At 35.0% G+C, this 25,653-nt stretch overlaps 2 protein-coding genes across 4 annotated transcripts; both read left to right on the forward strand.

Annotated features, from left to right (window-relative positions):
* Positions 1-4,258: 4,258 nt before the first annotated feature.
* LOC117781728 (alpha-tocopherol transfer protein) lies at positions 4,259-8,345 on the forward strand. 3 transcript variants are annotated; one of them, XM_034618540.1, is made up of 6 exons: positions 4,259-4,375; positions 6,834-6,999; positions 7,059-7,153; positions 7,218-7,562; positions 7,629-7,807; positions 7,875-8,018. In XM_034618540.1, the coding sequence occupies exons 2-6, from the start codon at positions 6,864-6,866 to the stop codon at positions 7,990-7,992; spliced, it is 873 nt and encodes a 290-aa protein (XP_034474431.1). In that variant the 5' UTR covers positions 4,259-4,375; positions 6,834-6,863; the 3' UTR covers positions 7,993-8,018. The 3 variants fall into 3 exon arrangements, with proteins under 3 accessions (XP_034474431.1, XP_034474429.1, XP_034474430.1); XM_034618538.1 differs by lacking the exon at positions 4,259-4,375 and adding an exon at positions 5,190-5,352 and having other exon boundaries at positions 7,875-8,345; XM_034618539.1 differs by lacking the exon at positions 4,259-4,375 and adding an exon at positions 5,629-5,727.
* A 9,920-nt stretch (positions 8,346-18,265) lies between these two features.
* On the forward strand, positions 18,266-20,528 carry LOC117780879 (transcription factor MafB). Its single transcript, XM_034617559.1, has one exon. It carries the CDS (start codon positions 18,631-18,633, stop codon positions 20,155-20,157), a length of 1,527 nt encoding a protein of 508 aa, XP_034473450.1. The 5' UTR covers positions 18,266-18,630; the 3' UTR covers positions 20,158-20,528.
* The last annotated feature ends 5,125 nt before the right edge of the window (positions 20,529-25,653 follow it).

Here is a 25,653-nt window from a genome sequence, read left to right on the forward strand (position 1 = left end):
TTGAAGCACAACTTTTGATATAATTTTGTTGAATTTTCGATAACTTCTTCCAAAGAGGGAGATAAACTACAAATCTTAAAAAAAAATGATTGTCTTTATCATATCATATCGAATTAAAAATGTTCATCAAATTGTTCATTTATTGCAAAATTATTTCTAAATGAACTAACAATAAGTTGACATTTGAATTGTGCGACGGCCATGTTGTTCATCGGATTCGGCGTTGATCAACTCATTCGGACTAAGTTCCATTGAACTTATCAATAAAGTGAACGAACGAAATATGCTGCCACCTGGCAGAAAGCTACTATTATTTAAACGGCTGGCAGCCTTGATCCGCCATCAGAGTATCTGATATATCGGATCTAAATCTTTTTTTTTTTTTTCCAGAAATGTTCTTTTTGGCAGTTTTTCAAAATTTTGAAACTCGAATTTTAAGAATTTTTGCAAAATTTTTATGAGATTCGTGCTCAATTTCGAATTATTCACTTAAAATAAATAAAAGAACTTTGCCACCAAGAAATGACCCTCACCACCATTCTTAGAAATAATCACCTGCATATCATATATATACTATTTTTGACCCAGATTGATTGTGATAGATCGATGATATGGGATATTTTACAGAAATTATTTTGAAGCAAGTTTTGCCTATTTTCAGAGATCGATTGCTATTAAGTTTTCAAATATGCTTTTTGCCGGAAATCTTGCTATTTTAAATATGTATTTTTTTTAAAACACAAAAACTTTACATTTGGTGTACATCAATACACTGATATATCACCAATTTAAATATGCAGTATACTTTCAACATTATGCGTTTTTCTTTTGATAACTAAAATTGAGCTAGCAAAAATATCGGGAAGCATAGCATGATAAATAATAAATATTGCCATTATTGGGGTGTGCCCGAGAAGTACCTACGCTTAATTGGTACATAAGCTACCTACAATCCCGATGTCTAATGTAATAATGTCGAATTAGAAAAAATAATTGATTTTTTTTATAAATAAATAAAAGTAGTTGATGTTAAAAAAGTTAGCTATTGCTTTTTTTAAAGATATTTTTCATCATTTTCATCAATTTGAGCTATTTTTCGCATGCATTCCAGCAAGATAAAGCTATTTTTCTCTAAAAAAAAACTAGCAGCACTGTTTTAAAGCACATTTTTTCCACTGTGTGGCAGCATTAAAATTGAAATCTATCTATCTATATATATACAAAGTTGTTTGTCCAATTGACTGAGCATTGTATAGACCAAACGGTTTAAGATACAAGTTTGAAATTTTAACACAACACAGATATGACAAATTCATTTTAGCAAATTCGCCCTACAAGTGCTTTAAATTCGCGACCAAAGTTCGCGTTTATTTAGCTTTACATATATCAGCGTTTGATCAGCCAGCGAGCTTAGTACCTAGGTGGCGCAGGGAAGGGTGTATAAGGTCCGCGGTTCGAGTCCCCGACCATACAAGGTTTTATTTTCATTTTTTAATTTCATTTTTTTTAAAATATTTTTTTATAAATATTTTTTAAAACCATAAACAAAATATTGCAACATTTTAACATTTTGTTGTTGTTTGTTACGCTGCTTTATCATTCTTATTATTATTCTTTTTGTTAATCTCGCACAAAATCTCAAAGGGCCGTAACATAAAATTTGTTTAACAGATTTAATTTTTTTTTTTAATAATTTTTAAATTTTACAATATTAATTTGATTAAAATCGGGTTACTATATCATATAGCTGCCACAGGAACAATTGAATGTAAAATGTATCAATAATTTTTTGTTTTTTGAGGTATCTCAATTAAACAAGCAGAATATGTCTTTTTTACCATATGTTACAACCTGACAAAATTTTGTCAAAATCGAATGACTATATGAAATAGCTGTCATAGGTACAATCAAGCTCAAACTAACCTTTAGAATGAAAAACTATTTTGTTTTCTAAAACAACTAAACCGCAGATTGTGTAGACTGCCTGTTTCACCCTGACCAAATTTGTTCAATATCGGGTAACTATATCATAGCTGCCCTTGGAACAATTGGATGGAAATTACCTTTTAGTATGAAAACTATTTTTGTTTGTTGAACTATCTCAACTTAACTCACAAATTATCTATTTTTTACTAAATGTTACACCCTGTTCAAATTTGGTCAAAATCGGAGGACTATATAATATAGCTGGCATATGAATGTCGGTTTCAAATTAAACTTTTATATGAAAAACTTTTTTTATTTTTGCAATATCTTAACCAAACTCACAGACTCGCTTTTGCACCCCAAATATCGAACTTTTCTGCCAAATCTAGCAGCGTGCATACAATTATTCGTTTTTTTTTTACAAAAAATTTTATCTATATATATAAATCTCTTTGTCCAACTGTATTATATACATTTGTTGCTACTTGAAATTTCCAACGACAAAAAATTTAAAATTTTTTTCAAATAAAGTGATAACTGATTATAATTGCTTCGTACGAACTGTGAAAAAACGTAGTCTAATTTGTATAAGAAGGTATCATGTCATTTAGCAGGTACTGATTACTGGATCCATCAGAAGTAAAGAAGGAATTACTGATTAAACCTGCCAAATAAACAAAATGTTAGACATAAAGACCCTTTGCTCTCAAATAACAGAAACTGCAGTTGAAATGCCTTCCATTGCACATATTTTTGCTACTTTTATTCTTTTCTTGGATACAAACACGTTAATGTGATCGGATTTCTGACTTAACAGATTTGTGTGGTGCCCGGGCAAGAGAATATTTTTTAAATAAAACTTAAGTGTCCGAATTATAAGGTACGAATTATTTAAATAGTACAGTAATTTATTTTTTTGTTTAAAAATTTTTTTTTAAAAAAATATAAGAAGTGCTTCTCTTTTTTACCCTTCAATTCCGTGAGCAAAGCGAGCAGGGGCGGAGCCCTTTAGTTGCTTATTAATTTGAAACATTTCTTCTGAAAACGATTATTTCAAAAAAATTTATAATTTTATATTCATCGTATATATTCACTATATAATACCATCAGAAACTGTACCCAACAGCGTTTTCTTCTTTAGTTTAATTGTTTACATGTTCATACATAATACGTTAATATACCAGGGCTGCACAAAGCATGTTAAAGCTTAAATTTTAACACAGTATAAAATAAGGAATAAGAAAATTTCAATATTAGCATGTTTTGCACTTGATCATAATTAAATACATATCAAAACATTATAATTGCCTTTATTGTTCTATTTATAGATAATTAGACATTAAAAGTTGCCCGGTAATTTAGCGCGAACTAAAGGAATAAAAGCGAGAACAGCAGGCCAAACAAGTTTTGCTACTAACCCGTCCACATGACCTTGACCAACGATAAGACGATGTTTGTTGCACTTTGCTGCAGTTGTTGATTTAGCCTGCAGCTTAAACTTGTTTTATTTGTAAACAATTTGTAAGAATGATCTGATTTAAAAAAAAAATCAGAAAGAAAAAAGGCATATCATGTGTGTATGTATGTAAGTTACAAAAAGCTTCATTATCAAAAAATATTGCAAGTAATGAATTTGTTTAGGTCAGTTACCTGATAATAACTACATGTTAATAATAATCAGACGTCATCAAAGCCTGTTGAACTTGCTCAGTGCTTCATATTACATATTTATGTATTTAAGTACTATATATGTATATACAATGTACATTGTACATTCATGCAACTCTCCCAATATCTTCATAATTAACTTCTGTCTTCCATGTTCAGCCTTTTAATAATTATTGTAAGCTGGCTGCTTACTCCATTTGTTATCACTCTCGTTGACTTTAAGGGCATACTCGAATTTTTAAATGCTCTATCATTATGAACATGGAATAATATACCTAATAAAATATTTTAGTTTAAAATAATTTATTGACAATGAATAACTTATCTTCAACCAAGTTGGATCAATTATTTATTTTTTGAATACTCCCAGATTAGAGTGTTTTAATTCATTTCTCTTATTTTTATCTATCCAGTTTTAAATTTTAATTTACATATAATTTTTTTTTTAATTGTTAAATCAATTAATACTTTTTTGAGTTATCTAAAATGTTTAAATTTCTTACTGTAAACTGCTCTTAGCAAGAAAGCGTATAGATTTGTCTTTTTGAATGTGTTTAAAACTTGATGCTTTCAATGTACGATTATCTTGTTACTCGGCTTGAATACAAGTTTTCAGTGAGTGTTGTTCGGAGTGTTCTACAACTTGACGTGGGGTATATAAATTTTTATTCTAAACGATCTCTGAGTCAGTCTTAGTGCAAACTCGTGTGACGACGAAGCGGTATTTGCAGCTGTTGGTTTTAAATTACAAGAAACTTAAATATCCAAGTAATATCGATAGGTAAATAAATAATCAGCTATTACTTTTTACTTAGTAAAACGAAGAAACATTGTCACAATATGAAATATAATCTAATTAAATAGCTTGAACGTGCTTGCGCGAACAAGTTTTTAATGTCAACTTGAAATAAATTAATTAAATTGCTGTTCGGTAATGGTTTTATTAATTATGCTGGAATAAAGCGAATTACTATAAACAAATGTATACAAAGTGGTATAGTTACTTTAAAAATTGCACAAAGTCTGAGTTTCATAATAATGTAAAGTGCAAGAACAATTAACACTTAATAACTTCAAAGCGGTTAATTAACTTTTGAACTACACTTAAAACTGCATTCGAGTCCCCTGCACTGCCCTTAAATTTCTACAATCTAAGTGTTAAATGTTCGTTGAGGCCCGCCCGTCAATATTTACCATCTGAACCTGTGACTTGGAATTTGGAACTTTTAATTCCACGCAAATTTACAAGTACTTAACTAATGGTATGACATGTTTTAGAGTACATATGAGCATTACTAAGTGGTATGATGACTTATCTACCTCCATAAAAATAGATTAAATTCAGAACTCTCTTTTTCGATTTGAAAATTATAAAAATATAAAAAATATTAAATAACAAAAAGTGTTAAGCTCGATAATATTACACAAAGCACTTTGATTCATAAATATTAAAGTGTTAAAGTGAAATTCCACGAGAATAGTTCAAGTGATTAGAAGTAAAAGCTAAAATAGCTGTACTATATATTAAAATTGAAAACTGGAATTAAATATTCAAAAGTTTTCTCAGTCTAACAGACCTAAGTTTCATTTAAAATATTTTTTTTTGTAAAATCCACTACCTAATGGCGAATGCAAATGAAATCTTTGGACCTATTGCACTTTGGCATATAAAGTTCCATGGGATTTCGTGAACTTTATTGTGAATTTGTGAGATGTGCAATTCGCACGAAATTAAGCTACGTGCTCGAATCCGATCAGGGAAACATAGTATAACGGAACAGATTAGAGATGGGTATATGAGTACCAGACGACTGACGTTATCGGCTTCAGTTCAGTTGGGTTCAGGGAGAGAATTGGACTAGGTTACTGCGATAATCGGTTGCTTTACGAGTATGTATGCCGTCTTTTGAGTGCTATCGCAAATGCCAATGTTTTGTTACTCTGTTTTGATTATAATTGTACATATGCATTTGTGTATGTATGTATATAAATGTGTCACAACAAATTCTATGGGATTGAAAACATTTGGCCTGATTTCGATGCCATTGTTAGCTCAGTTTCAAACTTGAAGTCGAACGTTGCAAACATTGGACTCCAGAACCGTTCAAAATATAATTTATATAAAGTAATATGGTAAAGAATTTTCAATTGATTCAACATTACTGTGATTTGTATTATCTGTGTTATATCTATGATATCCGTCAAGGGCAAGTGTATTTATAGCCGGGCGGCATTTCAAGTTGAACCCAACAATAAAATGTTGCCAACACTGAGACACGCGAGGTTAACGTTATTCGTTCTAGTCCAACATAATATTTGAGCTAACGTGTTGTTAATTGTGTGAAAAACTGTGTTAAAATTTCTTCAAGTTTGTCAAATGTCTGTTCAACAGACGCACACAACATTATCATTTCCCAGCAACAAGCGAGACTTAAACTGAGTTAATTTCAATGTTTCAAGCGTTAGTTTGACTTGTGTGCATAACCAGAATCGTGACTGTACAATTTTTATAATCTCGTGCCAATTGCAAAAATTGTATTCTTTTTTACTTAAGCTACAAACAAGGCCAAAAATTTAGAATTGTGTGAATTCGATCAAAAAGGACTCTTGAAGAAATAAATACTCGCGGAATCCTCCGGAAAGAATAATTGCAATTACTTTGCTTATAACATAAAGTTCATTTTGCTTAAACACTATTTTGTGTATTTTACTAACAGAAGATAGTTGAATATGAAATCTGCCTCATTTCATATGAATTTTCTATTATTTCGCAAATATAAACTGTTAAAATTAATAACAGTGATGTTAACAATAATTGTAGTAGGCGTAACGTAAAATTTCTCAATATTATAAATAACTGGTGTGCTTCTTTTTTTCTGAGTATTCCTCAATCGCCGCATCAAATGTCTTAAATACCCCAAGACTTTTAAGCTTTTGATCTATTAAAATTCAAATGTAGATCATATTATTTTTAATTTGTAAATATTTGTAATATAAAATATTATTTTTTAATTTTGTTTGAAATCTTAAATTTATTTTTTAGCTGACATTAAGTAAATGAATATATAAGCCATCAACACATTGAGGTTTATGCTTCACTTAATTGACTATAATTAAATATAATCATAATTACTAACAATATCGAGTTCAGCAGTACTGTTGCTGGCAGCATTGTTGCTAGCAAGTTTTGATGCAACAAATATGCTATCTCATTTTAATTTCCCTCTTTCCGTAAAAAGGCCACAGCTGCACTAACCCACAGTCACACAATGCCGGCTATTGAGCACAAATTGAACATCACCGAGGAGGAAATTCCAGAGAACATACGACTTATAGCGCAAAATCAGGGAGAATGTCCAAAGACGAAACAAGAGACTATTGAAGAATTTCGCAATTATATTTTGGGTAAATGCCAAATGAAATCTACCTAATATATAATTATAAAGTATTAAACTATTCTATAGAGCAAAAGAAGTGCCAACCACATCGGAACGATGATAAATATTTGGAAAAGTTCCTGCGCGCCCGATACTGGAAGATTGATAACAGCTACAAGTTGGTGAGATTATCTAAAAGTTAAAATCTTTAAGAAATAATTAATGTAATTTGTATTTGTTCGGCAGCTCTGTAGCTATTATAAATTCCGTGAAGAGAATAAAAAGTACTACGAGAAGGTCCGTCCCCTTGATCTTAGACATGTCGGCGATGAGGATATATTGACAGTGACGCCATATCGTGATCAGCATGGACATCGTATACTTATCTATCGCTTTGGAATCTGGAGACCGAATCGTGTTACCGTGGATGATATCTTTAGAGCAACAATCGTGCTGCAGGAACTCGGCTCATTGGAGCCAATCTCACAAATAGTGGGTGGAGTGGGCATATTTGACCTTAAGGATTTAGGTTTGGAGCATTTGTTGCATCTGAGTCCCAGTGTGGCCCAAAAGATGATTGCTCTATTGGTGGTACGTTTACTTTCCCCCTTGAAGGAAAACAGAATTCAATCAGACTCTAAACTATTCTCTTTTCAGACTTCCATGCCTATTCGCACTGCTGCTCTGCATATTGTCAATCAGAACTGGGTTTTTAATGCCGCCTTTAAGATTTTTAAACCCTTTCTCAATGCCTCCATGCGGGAGAGACTTTATATACATGGTAGTGATATGAGCTCCCTGCACAAACATATCAACCCCGAGAATCTACCCAAAAGGTGAGTTCAGACTGATTTTTATAAAAGTTTATTAACTAAAATCTGTACTTAACTAACTATCTGCTAGATATGGTGGCCTGCACGATGATTACTCCTATACGCTTTGGTTGGATATGTTGCAGCATCAGTGTGCGGATAGTGGAGTTCAAAAAGATATGGAACAGCTGGGTTTTATTTTTGACTAAAATGTAATCCCTCTCTCTCTCTCTCTCTCTCTCTCTCTCTCTGTCTGTAGTTTATAATCTAATGAAGTTCTCTTTAATTTTACACACTACTTAGCAGGGGAATTGCCAATTACTTATAATACAAATATTTAATTTCTCAGCTACTTTTAACAGTGATATTCAGCCAAAAGATCTTATTATTTACAGTACATTTTTAATAAAATTAGCGTACGCTCTTGTAGTATGGTTCCACTGAGCAAATATAGTATATGTACATCATTTCACAGAATGTCACAGTTAGTAGTTAGATTCTATATAACGAAATTCTCCAGTGTTATAAAAATTAATAATAAATAAAATTAAATATCTTAATCGATTTCTCGAATAATATTTGATGTCTGTTCGATGGAACAGCATTAACAATTTTTTTTTATATAATCGTGTGTTCAGTGATTCGGGCTATTAAGTGTTGTTCTCTTGAGTATTATGAACTATGTATACTAAAGAATAAAAAATTACAATTAATCACAGACGATTTGATCAATCGCAACTCTAACGTATTAATCATAAAGCTGAAGCCCATTTGAGGTTAGAATATCAAACATTTTGAGGTTAGGCCATGAGCATTTTGAGGTTAGGTCTGTTATAAAATTTAATGTACACAAACACAATAAACCAAACAACAAATGACAACTGCCTTGAGGCAATAACAACAACAATATTCAGACAGACAGGGAGGAGCAAATCAAATGAGGAAACGAGCCCACATGGAAATTTGTTCCGGTCAAGGTTTCAATGCGAGGACATTTTGAACATGTTCGTTTTATGTGTTTTATATGCAAAATGTGCGTTGGCGTTAGAGCAGGATGGACAATAGCTGTGATTTGCCGTTATGGTAATTGAGTGTTGGATAACGCATTAAATGCAGTCCTACATCTCTCAGTCGAAGTATATTTCTCTCTCTCTCTCCCTCTATCTCTCACACACTCTCTCGCTCGCTGACTCTGTTTGACCGTTACAAATATGTTTGATATTTTTTATTGAATTCGTTGGCACAGGAAGCTGCTGTCGTCTCACAAACAAACAATAAAAAACTTAACCCACCCCCGCACCCCCCTGCTACACCCTACTGTTGGTCAAACGATAGTGAAATTGATTTCAGTGCCAAGGGGTCCCTGTTTGGCCCGGACATAATATCGATGTGTGCGTATAAAAGGCAGCGTCATTTGTGCGATTAAAGCGACAAGATTAAAAAATTTATTGCGCAAATATTTATGGGGACAGTAGCACCAACAAAAAAAAAAATAAAAAGGAAAGACAGCTAGCATATATGTATGTTATGTATAGCCTACATTTGGGGGAGACACGGACACTGTCCCGTTATTAGTTCAGTTCGAGTAACACGTGTGTGAGCCAAAGGCTGAATTGTGTATAATTTATGGCTTGCGAACCAAATTTATTTATGTATCAGCGCGGGGGCAAAGGGTGTCTAAGTAGCCGTACTGTTCTCAACAACATATGTCGCATATAGTAAAAATATGAAGATGGCTAGTTATGACGATTTTCTCTTTAAGAACTATTCTTAAAATTAATATTCTGTCTGATCTCTAACATACTTCCTATACGTTTTTGATTATGAGATTATGAGCTAAACCTTTCATCTTTTTATTTATTCTTTGAGCCCGCACTCAAACCAGATCACTTATTTAAAAATCAAATTGAGTACGGAATATAAAAATTACGTCTGATTTCATTTTAGCTTGATTTGGAAAAATTTTACAAATGATAAAATCATAAAGCCATTATAAAGTCCACAATTTTCATATATCGAATTTGATAAGATGATTTAAAAAAAAGGGAGAACAATTGAGAAAATAAAATTAGTATTTTGTATTAAATTGGATCAGGTCGTGAATATATTTTTAATATAAAATTGGAAAATAATGTTCTTATATTTACACTAAAGAATCTTGTACAACAGTGTAACGGTTGTCATACTAATCAGAAAATGCAACAAGTTTATTTATTTTCGAGCCTGATAATAGTATGTTATGCAGACTAATACCCTTATCCATTATTTGACACTCAAAAAATTAACTGTATTATCGAATAGCCACATTTGTGGGCGTCACCCAGCTGTCAACTGTCAGTCAAGTCTTGGCATTTGACATTTGACATGCTGTACCTGACCTTTTTGCCGAGCACAAACATGCACGCAGAGAAGGGTGACATTTGAGGGCAACACCAAACTGAGAGCGTGCCAGCTTTTGTAATTGTTTCCTAATGAGCTCTATAACCGCTGGGAAACCCTCCATCCTTTCACCCCCCTCTTTTGTCTATCTGTCTCTGTCCCTGTCTCCCTCTCACTCTTTCCCTCTCTATGCTAAGCCAATGTCGCTGGTTATCAGAGGACGCAGTTTATCATTCACTCATTGGCAGCAAAGCCACAACAAAAACAATAAATAATGGGCAGCGATTTGTAAACAATACAAAGTCAGCCAGTTAGGGGTCAGTGAAACCCCTCAAATTCTCCAAAATTTCCCATAAATAAAGTCCTGGCTAAAATAATTGAAATATTTGCTGTCAATGTGTTGACTTCCGTAGCCGTCGCAGTCTCCGTCGCAGTTGCCAGGCTCCGAACATCTTCTTCTGGCCGGAGGCGAAGGTGTAAACTGTATAAATGGCGGCTCGTTATGGCCTTGGTAAGCACCGACACCGTCCAGGCATCGGCACAAGGACCATCGCCTCATCGTTATGGGGGTCACTCCATGTTTGATAAATGGTCGGAAAATATACGTATATAGTATATCAGTTGTTCCTTGGACAGGGCATTCATGTGCGTGCCGAAGAAATTATTGCCGATTAAGATGGAATTCAGTTAAAAACACTGTGTTATGGAACGATCTGAACTGTTTATATTGACTTTTGTAGGAGCAATCAATTTGTTATTTAATTCTATTATTTTAAAAGGCTGCAAACCGGTTCTGAACCGAACCGGTTCGGTTCTGGGTTTTAAGCAATCCGAACCGGATCATGTACCGAACCTTTGATATTATATACTCTGAGAGCCCGAACCTGAACCGAACCAATTTCTTAAACAAAAGACTCGGTTCGAAAAAAAATAATTACATACATTTTATTGGTTATGTAAAAATACATCGAAATATCGACAGCTCGATTTTCGCGAAAGCGATTATCAATAACTTCAACTCGACGATTTAAATGAAAACATCGACAACTCACTGGAGTTTGTTTATCTCGTAGATCATTTGCAATGATACACAATCGAAACTTTTCTTGGAATTTAGTGCTTATCGAGAAGTGAAGTGAGTTCAATGGCGCGGAAACAAAATAAATTCAGCCTAACTATATTTTAACATAAAAATCATAAAATAATAAGTCATCTTAAAACTAATTTAGACTTTTTTTATACTCGATTTTTTTTATATATACTTTGTTATAAAAATCAAGAAATATTATATACATACAATAAAAATATTTTTGAGCATAAAACTGAACCAAGGTTCGAACCCAAAACCGAACCTAAGTCTTGTTCTATGTTTCGAGCCATCGAACCGAACCTTTACCAAAATTTTGGTGGTTTGCAGCCTTGTTAGTTTATGATAACAGTATAACAGTAACTTGTCCCTAATCCTTACTAATAATATGATTATAACAATATAATATACAAAAAATAAATTTACTTACTGTATAACAGCTTTGTAAGCGTGCATAACAAAAAAATTTAAATATCTTGTGATTTCAGTGAGTACTACGTATAACAGTAGTAGTAGCGTTAATATGGTTACAATAAATGCAGTCAATTTAATATAGTATAACACTTTATCCTTAAAGAAAATAGCAATTGAAATTGTCGCAATAAACACCGTGTAAGTATTTTAAAAGTGAATAACAGTTCAATTAAACTAATTAAACTTAATTAAATTCAAGAAAGTGTGTTACATGACTGAAACAATGTTATTATTATACGACAGTTACCGTCGGTTTGCCTGTAATCTTATGGCTTACAGCGTGTACATTCCCTCTATTTAAATACTAACAATTATACTTTCAACTTTTGGCCTTTAGAAACTAGCACTAACAATTTATAATCTGATTGGGTTTTTCTGAGTTTACCCCAATCCTTTCAACAAATGTTGGATCTATTTTAACATATAAGTTTATTTGCTAACACTCCCAGATTTTTACTATCCGATGACACTGGAATTTTCAGCATTAATCATCAAGATTATAATCTATGTGTATGCAGAATTAAAAGTTTAAATTTTCCTTGCAAGATTCACGAAATTTGGTATCTTAACTAATCTGTTATAGTCTCTAACTCATCTGTTATAATGCGTACAAAGCTGCAGCTTTAATATTCTTAATATTTGATTTTTTTCCGTGGTTGAATTCTAAAAAAAATTCGATATAGTTTTACATACTTGAAATGTTATCACAAAATTTGGTTGTTCAAAATTTTATAGTCTCGGCAACCTTGACTTGTCTCGAATGTAGTAGCTGTTTTACCCATTTTTGGGTAGCGAGCTAATAAGTATAAAATAAAAACCGGTTATTTATCCGATCCGAAATATTAATCTATAATGCAAAAAATCGCACCGAACCCTTTTCAACCTTTTGAAAGTTTACCTTAAGTATAACAGTCATAACGTTTACTAATCGAACAGTTGTCTGACAAAATCGATCCCCTACAGCATCGAGCATCCCTCACGTGTCATTAAACCCGCCCGTCGCGTCGAGTGAACAATTTCATTGCCTAACACACAGGCGACAACCCGCTGGCTGCACTCGTATGGAAATTGGGATGCGGGGGTGGACGGGGGTTTTGACAATGTAAATTTTGTTAGATGATGTCAACGTTGGCATCGATTTTCTGTTGATTTACCAGAAATTATTTGTGATAAAACACGATATACTTCATGTTTAAAGTGCACTCCAGGAGACGAAGCGATGTTGGGGAAGAAGGGGTGGAGGGGGGGGGGGGGGTTGATGAAAAGAGGGAGAGATTGTGTAGGGTGTGAGAAGGATACTGGTTGACTGGCTGACAATCAATCAGATCACATGGCAGACTGAAGACGTCGACATGCGAGGACAACTATGCGCTTTTAATGCTGCCTAATCCGGCGTAATAAACATTCACGTATTCGTTATATGCGGGAATCAATTGAAATGCAATTGAAAAGGACTCGTCATGCAAATATTTGACTGGATACAGCGACTGACAATGGAGAAGATATATATATATAGACACACGCGTGTGTGTACATACAGATTTATACAAGACTAACAAAATCCACGACAAGTCAACAAACAAAAGTCGAGGCACTTGAGCCACGAATTAGTTGTAAATGAGAAATAAAACCATTGCATACTTTTGGGTATGAGGGCTAAATGTAAATAGCATAGAGCTTCCCATTTTGCCCCGCCTCCAGCACGTGTCCTTCCGCCACCTGTCGGTTGAGATGGCCTCGTACCCACGCTAATTCTCTTTATTCCCTGACTCCTTCCGACTGCGTTGATTATTACTATATATTAATTGGCGGCTGGCAAATATTTGCACACCTTTAACCCTTTTTAATATGCCTAAGTGCTCCGCTTGCTGCACACTGTGGCAGTATGTTGACTCTCGTCCAGTCACACGGAAACCTCATCGGTTAAATCATAGCTTACTGGCCGCAGTCTCGAGCTATTTCCAAATAGGGCAAACGAAATGAGCAAAAAATAGAGAAGGAAATAATACGTGTATACAAAGAAGAAATACCCTACACTCAGAAAAAAAATCAAGACTTCCGTACTTAAGCATGCCATTTTCAAGTACAAACGATCTCAAAAGCTGTCTAAGTTCGGAATTCCCAAAGTTGAGAACAAAAATCTTATTTCAAGTTCGGTTTTCGCAAGTACGGAAATCTTTAAATTAGATTTTTTGGGTATACTTTAAGTACGTTTTGGGTTTAATTCAAGTCTGAAAAAATTGAAAACATACTACTTTAAGTACACAAAAATCTTGAACTAAACCCAATATGAACTTGTTTCTAGTACAAAGCATTGTCATTATTAATTAACTTTAATCTTTAAACATACACTAGTATGTGTACTAAAATTATTCAAAATAACAAAATTAAATACCATTTAATAATGGTGTATTTTCTGGGTAATTGACCTTTCGAAATAGGTGCTGATTTTACCAGCGATCCAAGCTTAACGTCATATTTGCGTCACTATAACCAGTTGAGAATTCTAGGGTGCGACAGTGAAAAAGAAATATCCCAAAACGTACTTGTTTTTAGTACGAAACGATCTTATTTTTAACTTCCTTTTAATCTTGAAAAAAACTATTTTAAGTAAAAAATGATCTTAAGCTAGTTTGGTACATATAACTCAGTTGTTTCTAACGGTATCTTTTCGAGACTCACGAATTATATATTTTCCATGGTCTTATATATTCTGACTAAGCTTGGATAAAATCGGACTACTGTTTCGGATATCTGCCATAGGAATGTGAAGTCAGAATTCTAAAATTAAGATCGATTCATACTTAATTCAAGATTTTTAGTACACAGCAATCTTAAAATTTTAAGAGCGAAACGGTATAAATTCAAGTACGGTCGTACCTAATTTTAGGATGGTATATTTTTCTGAGTGTGCAAAGAAGAAATACCCTACTATTGCGAAGATAGTTCGAGGATAAGATAATCTGCAAATTTCAACTTAAATCAGGCAATTTTATCTGCTTTCAAAAATATTATTTAATTTGTTAATAAACTTAGAATGTGTATGTTAATTTATATTCTTATTGAACTTATTATTATATCTCATGAACTTAGCAACCAATGCTTTCGAATATCACACCGAAATAAAACATAATTTATTTTAAGAAAAGGTATTAATTCTAAAAAGATATAGTTCACACTTATACATGCACGTATCACCTACATTACAATTTACTGATTGTCCCACAAGAACAGATTTTAAATCCAAAAAAAAAGAATAAGGAAAAAAATAATTAATTCAAATAAATTTGGCTATTGCCAGGGTAATAAACCGTTTATCTTTATATTTTGGTATTCAGATATCGGTTACGAATAATCATTATATATCGGTTTCGAATGGATTATCGATTTTTATATGTTTCAGATTTGATATACCGGTATAATATCGCTTGACATAAAAAATCTTGTTGTGAAATTAGACGTTGTAAAAAAAAAGTTAGAATATAAACAAAAAAAAAAAAAAAATGGGTCTATTTATTAAAGTTTAAATTATAAATTATTTTGAAAATTAATGTTTCCACCCTAACAACATAATTGAATTAAATGCTTGATTGAACCGAAGCTAGCCGTTATACATGAATCGGATACTAATTTTAAATAAATTTATAGTAGCCGATTCTTGTGACTTTGAAAACATGTTCGAAAATTGAAACCCGTTACATTACAGATTCAGCAACCATCCGTTCGATTTTTTCCAATCTTATTTATTTATTTTTTATATAATTGTATCCTTGCAATTAATCCTCAACTACATTATAGTTATAGCCGCAGCAGCAATAACATTCAGGATGGTTTTCTTATGTAACGAAACCACAAGCTTATTAAAAAAAATTTATAAACATATATATATCATATCAGAATGCTATGTTACCTCAGATTTTCCAATTTATCCGCTTCTATTCCTTTCTTACCTATTTTACTTAGTGTAGATTTTAGTGTATAAAAGGAACCAAACAAAAAACCAAATGGTGCGTGCACTGGAGAATAATTCGATTGTGTTCAATTTAATTTTGACAAGCTTCAATGGCACAGCAATCCTAGCCCAAGGATCTGTCCCATTGGGGTGTGGAGCTTTACGAGAACTGGGCGAGGCGGCAGTTGATTTGATTTTGTTTTATGTTTCCTGCTGGCGGTAAATGCCACATTGGTCCCCTTCTATCACTGCTCAAGCTGCTGCGATGATACAACTTTGCGGCCCATTGGGATGAGGGGCCTTTTTTCTAAGGGTAAAACCAATCCTAAACACAACAGTCACAAATAGATTTTGTGGTCATTTTTTGTGGCTTACCATAGTTGGGTATAAGTCGAATAGTTCGTAAAATTGGATCATCGAATAAATTGGTCTACTAAAATAGCCATATGTTGTTTAACTAAGTCAGACCCTCATACAAATTTCGAAATGTCTTAAAAAATGCATAAATTTTGAAAATATTAATATTTATATTGGTTATGTTATTAATTGTTTTTACTATCTTAGTAGATATCACGTGGCAACAAAACTGAACTGTTTTTTTTTTATTTGCTACTAATCCTACAGAAATGTAAGTATGAGGCCCATAGATGAAAACATCAAAATTAAATAAACTTATCTATGATGAGACATATTTTTTTTTAAGCAATGTTAAAAATTCGGGATTTTATTTCTGATTTTTTTTTGGAGGTTTAATTGTTATCAATTTAACTAACATATTTGAGAATGTTTTCAACAATTTAAAAATATAATTTAAAAGCTTGTCAAAGGAATATGAGTAAAAACCCACTGTCGAAATTAAATTTAGTTAAGCTTAGTTGAAATCGGGGGGAAACCTAAACTAAACTCTACATACCACTTTAAGGTAAAATTGTTTCCTTTTATTTAATATGGGTTTTGTTTTTGTCAATATTCAATCTTTAGCCCACATTTGGTATCTCCCTGTGGCGTATGCCCACACTTCCTATAAAAAAAACTTGTTGCACAAGTTGGGGCAATAAAACACAATCTCACAACAATATTACATAAGAGAATCTAGAATCAAAATCTCTTTGGTCTCGGCAGCCAAAACATTTGCACAGGAAGAATATCAAATTAAAATAAGAAAACAAGGAAACTCTCAACGCCCATGTCCAATACTGAGTCCAACTCGAAGGGAGGGACCAACATTTTGTGCTGCCTCAGCAGCATGCACCTGTGCAGTCCAGTACGAAATCCTTTCCACAAGCCAAGCCAAAGCAAACACACAAATACATTCATACATACCTATACATAAATAGAGTTCTATGTATACACTTATATGTTCATATACAAGCGAAACAAATGGAGCGACTTATCAGCACTAAAGTATCTCCCATTGACTTATGCACTGGAAAATGGAACAATGGATGCCCCACAGGATGCTCGCAGTAGCTTTGGCTTCCACCGAGCACTGCTCTTCCAATGCAAGCGCCAACCAAACGTTGGCGAGCAATTGGAAAGCCGGACTATGTAGGAATTTCTGTGGTAGTTTCTCATAAATATGCGGACACACAGTCACACATACACACGACAAACAGACACTCATACACTCCATGGTCAGCAGCAAGTGGGCGGAGCCGTGGCAGCATAAGGTGCGCTTGTCTGTGTGAGTCTCTGTCGCGCTATGCTTGCTTGTGTTCGTGTATGTGTGCCATTTTTTATGCGCTCCATGGCAATTCAAAACGCCTACTTCAAGAACAGCAAGAACAACAACCACCACCAAAAGTAAAGCAGTCGACGACGACAACAACAAAAACAAAAAAACGACAACGAAGTCGACAGCAATGAACTGAAAGCGAGCATAGCCGAAGCTGCAGGGAGAGCAAAGCAAAGCTTTCTATGTGCTCGCGCTCACTAGTTCCTGCACAGTGGGACGAAAGATGTGCAAAAATGAGTTAACATATTGTAAGCATGGAACAACAAACTGTTTTGCTTTGCATTGCAAAAGGCTGATAATCATATTTGTTAATTGTCAGCAAAGTTCAGTAGGTATTGAACTCTTTTTTTTGTCAGGGTAGGTAAGTATCTTATAAACAGTTTAAGCTAGATAACTTAAATATGACAAACACAAAATTAAATAAATGTTAATTTGTGCGATGCACACAATTGAATTGAGTCCAGCAGTTATCGTCAGTTTGCGTGACACTGTGCACACGATGGGAAGCTTTCTCATTTGATTTGCCCAACGAGAGCGGCAACAACAACAGCAACAAGAAACGAAAAACGGTGAAAAGGGTGCCCAATGCTCTCAGCTAATGGTTGTTGTTGCTGTTCTGGCTGTGGGCAAAGTGTAAAAGAGCCAAGCTTTTACAATTCCAGCAGGAGCTCAACAGCGAATGGCGTGCGAGCTGGCAGCGTTTGGAGCTGCTGTTGTTGTCGTCGTCAACAGTGCTCTTTGCATGTTGTTGTTGCCGTTAACATGCACATATACATGCGTGTACTTATGTATGGGTGTATATATGAATTAAATTGAGGCGATGCGCGCGTCGCGGCCATTCTGCCGCCAGGGCCACCCTTCAGTCATCCATTCGGCCAGACTCAGACTCAGTCGCCACCGTTAACTCTTTGAAACTGGACGCAACGAGCGGCAAATACGACGCGGCCGCGCCACAATCACCAATTCAAAAAGAGATTTGAAAAACAAATTTGGAAAATTGCAAAAAAATTTAAATATTTAAAGCTATCGAAAATAAAGGCCAGTGTAGTGTGATCATTAAAAATAGTGTGACCCAACTGCAATCGATAATAGAAAATTTATCATTGCTCAGTGCTTAGTGATAAGTGCGTGAACTACCCCCTCCCCGATCACTGTTAATCACCCTACCCCCTCCACCCCACGACGCTTGAGAATTGAGTTGCATGTGAACCGGCGATCCAATGAAAATGGAAGATCCCACCATTGCCGACACATATGTGCAGGAATTTAACTTGGATCATTTGGGAGTTGGAGTTGCCGGAAGCTCAGTGACCACCCTGACGCCGGTGGCAGTGGCCGCCATTGGACATGTCAAGCGCGAGGATCACAGTCCACCGCAGCCGGTGAAATGGACGACGGTGCATAGTCGGGAACCACCAGCAGATGATGAAACGGAGCCGATTCCACTGCCACTGCCACTTCCAGTTCCACTTCCACTGCCAATTGCCGTGTCGGAATCAGCCGGTGGTGATGTCTCCCAACTAGCCACCGTTTCCCATATTAAGTTGCGCTCCTTTTCGGGTCACCAATGGCACATGGATGAGCGGCGACTTCAGCCGCTGAGCCCGCCTCCCGAGGGCTATGTGGGCGGTCCCATGGGCGGACAAGCTGTTCTGGTGAACACATCCTCCTCCTCGGCAGCTGCTGCGGCTGTAGCAGCCGCTGCTGCTGCCGCCTCCGCTGTGCCTGGCGGTGTACCTTCCACACCGCCAGAGACGCCGCCTGTTGTGGGCTCACCCACGGGCAGCAGTAGCTGCCCCAGTCAGGCCTACGCCCATCACTACCACGCCGGGCGGGCAAATTCATCCGCCAATGTTGCTGCTGTCGGTCTTAGTCAGGAGATGATGTGGCTGCCGAATTCGATGCGGGCCGAGCAACAGCCGCTGGATCTGCGTCCGCTCGCCTGTCCCGGCTCGCAGGAGGAGGCTGAAGAGTGGGAACGTCAAAGGGACTATGCCATGCATGCGGCTGCGGCTGCTGCACATCATCACCATGGACATCCGCTCATGCAGAGCCACCATCACCATGCACAGGCGCGTCACATGGCACAGGCACAACATGCCACGCATCACCATCATTTCCACAGTCTGGAGCACGCGCTGCCCATCAACATGCATTCCAACTCCACGAACTCCTACGCGGGCAGTCCCGGGCCTGGCTCAGGTCCCAGTGGCTCCATGTGCCAAACACTCTCCAATTGTGGACCCCAGCTGCCATCCACCGGCAGCAGCAGCGGCGCTAGCAGCGGCTCCAACTCCCGCGGCTGTGTGCGCTCCATGTTGCAACCGTGTCGCCCGCTCTCGGCGAGCTCCACGCGCAGCTCGAACAACTCGCCGCACACTTGTTCCGGCGCATACAGCAATGCCACTCTTGAGGATTGCATCAATGACGACATGCTGACCACACTGACGGTGCGGGAACTGAACAAACGACTCCATGGCTGTCCACGCGAGGAGGTAGTGCGCCTGAAGCAGAAACGTCGCACTCTCAAAAATCGTGGATATGCCCAAAATTGTCGTTCCAAGCGTCTGCATCAGCGTCACGAACTGGAGAAGGCCAATCGTCAGCTCAATCAGGATCTGCACAGACTAAAGCTGGAGTACTCCCGTGTCTGCCAGGAGCGAGACACCCTTATGAACAGGCTCCAACAGCAGCGAACGGGCGCCGCGGCTGCGGATAACCAGAGTTCCCCCGAGTTCTATCTATGACGCCAGCTGGCGGCGGCCTCAACAGCTTCCACCTCAACAAACTCGCATCAGTTGCAGCCACAGCAGCAACATCGTGCCTCGCATTCACATCCTCATCCACATCCTCATCCTCACACGCATCCACATCCGCATCCACATCCGCAATGGCCACCTCAGCAGGTGGTCAACTAAGTGAATTGTTAGTTAGCTTAGCTGAAGTAATACCCAAATGAATCCTACTTCGTATAAGGGTTAATCACAAGTTCTGTCAGGGCTCTATAGCACTTTAAGAGATGTTTCAACATCAAATCTATAATTATCTCTTTCGTAAAATTTAAACCGCTCAAAATTTATTTCCAAAATCTTAGACCTTTTTTTCTTAGTTTTCTAAAATATCGTCTTCAAAATGTATCTTTATAAATTATCTTCATATATAAAGTTTTATAATATGTAGTACACCTTATTTATGTAATATATCCTAAAGCGTCCCGGATGTATCAGTTTATTAAAACAAATAATAACTTATTATTCATTACTATAATTTATTTCGTGATTTTTCTATAACAAAAGCTGGGATTATCTTTGAGCACCTTTATCAATAACGACAAGTATCTTGAGATTCCTTTGAGGATTACTTCAGTTATGCCCAAAAATCACATGACAACTGCTTAAGGTATTTTCAAGCATTTATAAAGCATTGCATTCAAAATATTTATCATTCGATTTATGACAATAAATTTTCAACTAATTTTGTAAGTTCTTGTTAAGTTATCGGATCGATTCGAATTGAACTTTGTCTGAATTATCATCATCATTTCGTATAGAGATCGCACACCCCGAAACACTTAGGGCAATTATATTGATTAAATTGTAAAACAAACATTAAAATTTATTTTTTTCAGCTACTGATTAATGATAAATCGATCGATCGATTGAGCAGTCGATCGACAGCAACATTGTATTACAAATTACGAGTTAGTAACACACGCTTATTTGTTGATTAGTTCTAGCTTTAGTTTTTTTTTAGTATTAAGCGAGAGATATCATTAAACAAACAAAACGACAAAACATATACCCTCTAATATGTGTACATATGGGGCTATACAAAATAGCTATATATTTAGCATGTTTCACTTTCATTTGGTTTCCACATCCTATCCACTAAACAAAGGTTGTATTATGTTTTAAACACACCACTCGAAACTGCAACTTTAAACTAAATAAAAATCCTATTAACTCAATGAGATCAACAACAAAACAAATTATTGTAAATACAAAATACATTGTAAAAATTATAAACTAATCCATTCGCTGTCTGTCTTTACTATTAAAGTTTAAAGAATACGATACGAATACGAAAAATTGTGAATAGCTTTTAAGTGTGCATAATAAAATTAGTAATAAATACATAAAAAAAAAATACAAAATAAAATCAAAACTGTTTTTCTAATTTCAAAAACAGGAATCTTTTTACGAGTGTGATAGGAATAACCTTTAATATTTGATATTTACATAAGCATACTCAATCAAGCCTAATTCTAATTTATATTTTTCTAATTTCTATTTATATATATATTTGAAATCAGTTGATTTGAATTAAAGATCTATGAAATATGAGATTATGATTAATAAGCAGACTAATTAGATATTACTACCCTTGGTAGCTTAGTTTCTTAACAATCCAAAGTGTTCTTATCGAGGCTGCAAATCTTTTTTAAGCCGTACCTTACAGATCCGGTTCCAACCTAAGGCCTAACCTACATAAATTGCATATTATTATATAGTTTGAAATCTAAAATTTTAATTCAGCCTGATTTTGACGCAGTATAAAAATAAATAATCAATATTATCAGAGTTAGATTAGTGAAAATTTTTAAACCATTTAAAAATTCACTTTGTGTCTTGAGAATTTAAGAATTGAGCATAAAATTTTTTTTTTTTTTTTAAATAAAATAAAGCCAAGATTTGAATCAAAGTTTTGGGTTTAGTGTTTATTGAAACTGGCCCGCAAACTGAACCGGAATATTGCCTAATGCTAAAAATATTGAATTGAACCTTGATTAGCCGTTGAACTACGGAAACAAGGTAAAGCTTTAGCTATAAACCTATTACTCTTTATAAATCAATCTGAACCTCTCATTTATAGTTATCATCTTTTATCTGACAGCTTTATAAAATGTTTATCGATTAGTTTAATCAAATTCATTTTATAAGAGATAGGGGAAAAGAACTAACGGCCTATTCTAACCCTTAATAAAATGTCTTAAAATTGATAAGAGCTTGTAGATTCAATGGAATTCATTTGGTATGTGTGGTCTGTCGGCATTGATAAAGCTGACCACCAACAAAATCTGCAGAACTCGATACGTTAAAAGTAAACAAATGGAATGGCATCTGACCAGCATCACCAACCCCAGTCGATTCCAAGTCCAAGTGCAAGCGTCCAAAATTGTGTCAATAAACAAATCGAATCAAAGACTGTGCCACTTGCCAGATGCTTGAGGAGCGTGAAATCTGCAGAGATTCGATTACAGTCATCAACAGAAGTCGCTGTTTATAAACAGCTCCCGATCGGTGGCGTAATTCGGTGAAGTGGACTTCGAAGCTGAGTTGAGTTCCCTTTTCGGCTTCATTAATAAAAAATTTGAATTTTAATATGCAAAGCCAAATTTTCAATTTGTTTGTTTTCTTTTGCTCAGACCAACTGGTTACAATGATTCTATGGCTCGGTTTTTCTTTTGATTTATTTTTTTGTACCCTTTTTAAGAGAAAGGAGCTTTGAAAAAGACAACGTTAAAAGCGATCTATATATAGAAGCTTCATTTTTCAGTCTCGAATGGTATACAACCTGTGAGGTGGTCCTAAGAATCGGTTTTCAGCCTTGATCTACACCAAAGTTTCTCGGATCTTCGTAGTAAAAAAAAAAAAAAATTTTTACTGAAATTTTTTTTTTTAATTTATAATTTTTTAAAAATATTAAAAAACAATGAAATACAATTTTACTCTGAAAATTGTTTATAATTTTGTACCGCTTTTTATATGTTGAAACAATAAATTTTTGAGTTTCTTAGTGTGCTTAAAATATATATATTTTAGATTTCAGACCGATATTTTTTATATTCTCATTTTTTCCACTTGACAGATTAGAATCACTTAAATCACTCCACTCAGAGTGTTCTTTAAATAAATTATACAATTGTTTTTGATTTCTTACAAAAGGTTTTACAATTTGTAATTCTATAAGACATCTGCAGCAATCTGGAATCTACTACAATTTTGCATAGTTCTTTTATTCTTTATTCTGGTTTTCAAACGGGCATTAAGAAACGGTATCAAGATAATATTTTTAAGAATTAACGTACTTTGCAAATTGTTAAAAAGTTTTATTACAATTTACAAAATTTTGTGTTTCTTGCCTAAAAATTATGATAGTTAAAAGAAGTAAACTACTTGAGAATTTTTAAAAAATAAAAGTTTTATTTTTAAAATTTTTTTATAATTTGTTAGTGCATATTAAATGTTGAAAAACACGAATTTTTGCGTTTGAACGTTAATGTACGCTCTTTTTCATGCCACGCCTTTTGTTTGTTTTTTTGGTCAAAATTTTCTTTAAAGTGTTAAGAATATATATTTCAAATTTTAGACCGATATCTCACCGGGTTCCAAAGTTACAGAGTTTTGCTACCTAAATTCCTGAAACACGCCATAGTGCAGCGTTTGAAACCCGCCACAAAAAAATTAAAAACCCCAAACTTGGTGACCTAGAAAAATTCGGGTTGAAGGCAGATAGTACAGCTAAAGTCTAGAATGACTCAAATTTGTAGATTTCCTAGAGAATTACATGTTCGACTTCATAAAATGAGGAATATTTCCAATTTGATGTTGTTGTTATCTGTGAACGTTGTGTGAATTTCCTGCCTTCCAGAGAATACCAACCCCATGGGTATCGGCTCGTCTTTATGAAATGGAGAAGTGAGAACGGAGACCGAAGAACAGAGTCTGACGATAACGCGTTCAAGTTGCGCAAGTATTTTTTTTTGACGAATTTGATTTTTTATACATATTGCGCTTTATAATGATTGACCGTCAAGTGGCCATTTTACTTTGATTTCTTTTCTTTTAGTATTTATTTACTTGTCGCTCTGAAGCTAGCAGGAAGTGTCGAATTACCCTTTTTTTTGGCATGAAAGCGGCGCATGCAGAGATTCAGAAGCTACATAACGAAACAACAAACAATTTGGATTTATTACTTCAGTCGGGCTAAAACAATAATGAAGAACTACAGAAACTAGTTTCGACATTACGTCATGTTTTAGGATGTTATAAAAATTTGATAAAATGATCGATAGCATTTTTACTCTAGCTAAGCCTAATTGAGCTTTATGTTTCATCAATTAAAAGAATATTATACCTGTTGAATTAAAATATTTGAGCATAGTATAAAATACTTTTCCGATACACACCTATTATGTAAGAATTATTTATAAATGTGACAAATAAAGTGAAAGATACGCAAGATAAATTAAATATAATATGATTGATGTGCTGTACGAGTGGTTGAACTTTTAATTCTAAAACTTGCATGATATTTACCCTATCCTATATGATATGAAAGAACAGATTTTAAAAACCTCTGTTTTAAGCTAATAAAAAACTTTAAACAGTAAATTAATTTATTGATTTGCTTAATTGCTCTTCGCAAATCGCAGAAAATCAACAATATTAATATTATCTATTATCTCACTTAACCGCAGCAAGATCGGACAAGTAGAATGACTGTTATAGCTAACCAAAGTAATTAATAATTTAGGCAATGCAAGCACCCAAAAGAATGCAGTAGTTTTTATTCTATGGGCGGGATCTCGACTATAGCCATTCCGACTAGTTATTATTTTAACAGTTTAATTTAAGCATCGATACGAAATTACTGTTCGTGTATAGTTCGGTGAGCCAAGTGAGCCAAGTGAGCCACTATGGGCCCAATCAGCCACAACTCTTCTTCAATTTCCAAACTTAATATGATTCTTGTAGCAGTTTTATCCTTAAAAGTTACATTTTGTGCATGTCTCCATTCTAGGTAAAATAATCCATAGTAACTTTAAATACCTAAGCTGTATAAGCTACAGGCAAAATCCTAGCTGAACCCATCTTGAGATCTGCGACATTCTTTTGGCTGGGTTCAAGAGCATATTAAACAATAATTATTGAATTCTAATGCAAATCGTTGGGCTGGCAAGTCCTGGCCGTTGGGTAAGGAGTGGGTGAAGAGTGGCTCAAGTGGTTGCTCCGGGGGCTGCACGCAGCTCGTCAAAAAAGGAAAAAAAATGAAATTTATAGACACGGCAAAAGTGGCAATGACAATTGGCATGAGCTCAGGGTCCAGTTCGATGTATGTGGTGGGACATAATCAGTGCCAACGGGCACTGGATGTACGAGTAGAGGACAGAGGGAAGCAAGGGGTGACTGGGTAAGTTGTCAACGTTTATTATCCACACACAGTCCCCCACACACACACAG

Source organism: Drosophila innubila (assembly GCF_004354385.1).
Source record: "Drosophila innubila isolate TH190305 chromosome 2L unlocalized genomic scaffold, UK_Dinn_1.0 4_B_2L, whole genome shotgun sequence".
NCBI lineage: Eukaryota > Metazoa > Arthropoda > Insecta > Diptera > Drosophilidae > Drosophila > Drosophila innubila.

Bases quoted from the DNA above. Each gene is read 5' to 3' on its own strand.
- LOC117781728 (XM_034618538.1), top strand. From the start codon at position 5,272: ATGGGATTTCGTGAACTTTATTGTGAATTTGTGAGATGTGCAATTCGC. The intron at 7,563-7,628 runs GTACGTTTACTT...TTCTCTTTTCAG, and splicing joins AGATGATTGCTCTATTGGTG to ACTTCCATGCCTATTCGCAC. The intron at 7,808-7,874 runs GTGAGTTCAGAC...ACTATCTGCTAG, and splicing joins CCCGAGAATCTACCCAAAAG to ATATGGTGGCCTGCACGATG.
- LOC117780879 (XM_034617559.1), top strand. From the start codon at position 18,631: ATGAAAATGGAAGATCCCACCATTGCCGACACATATGTGCAGGAATTT.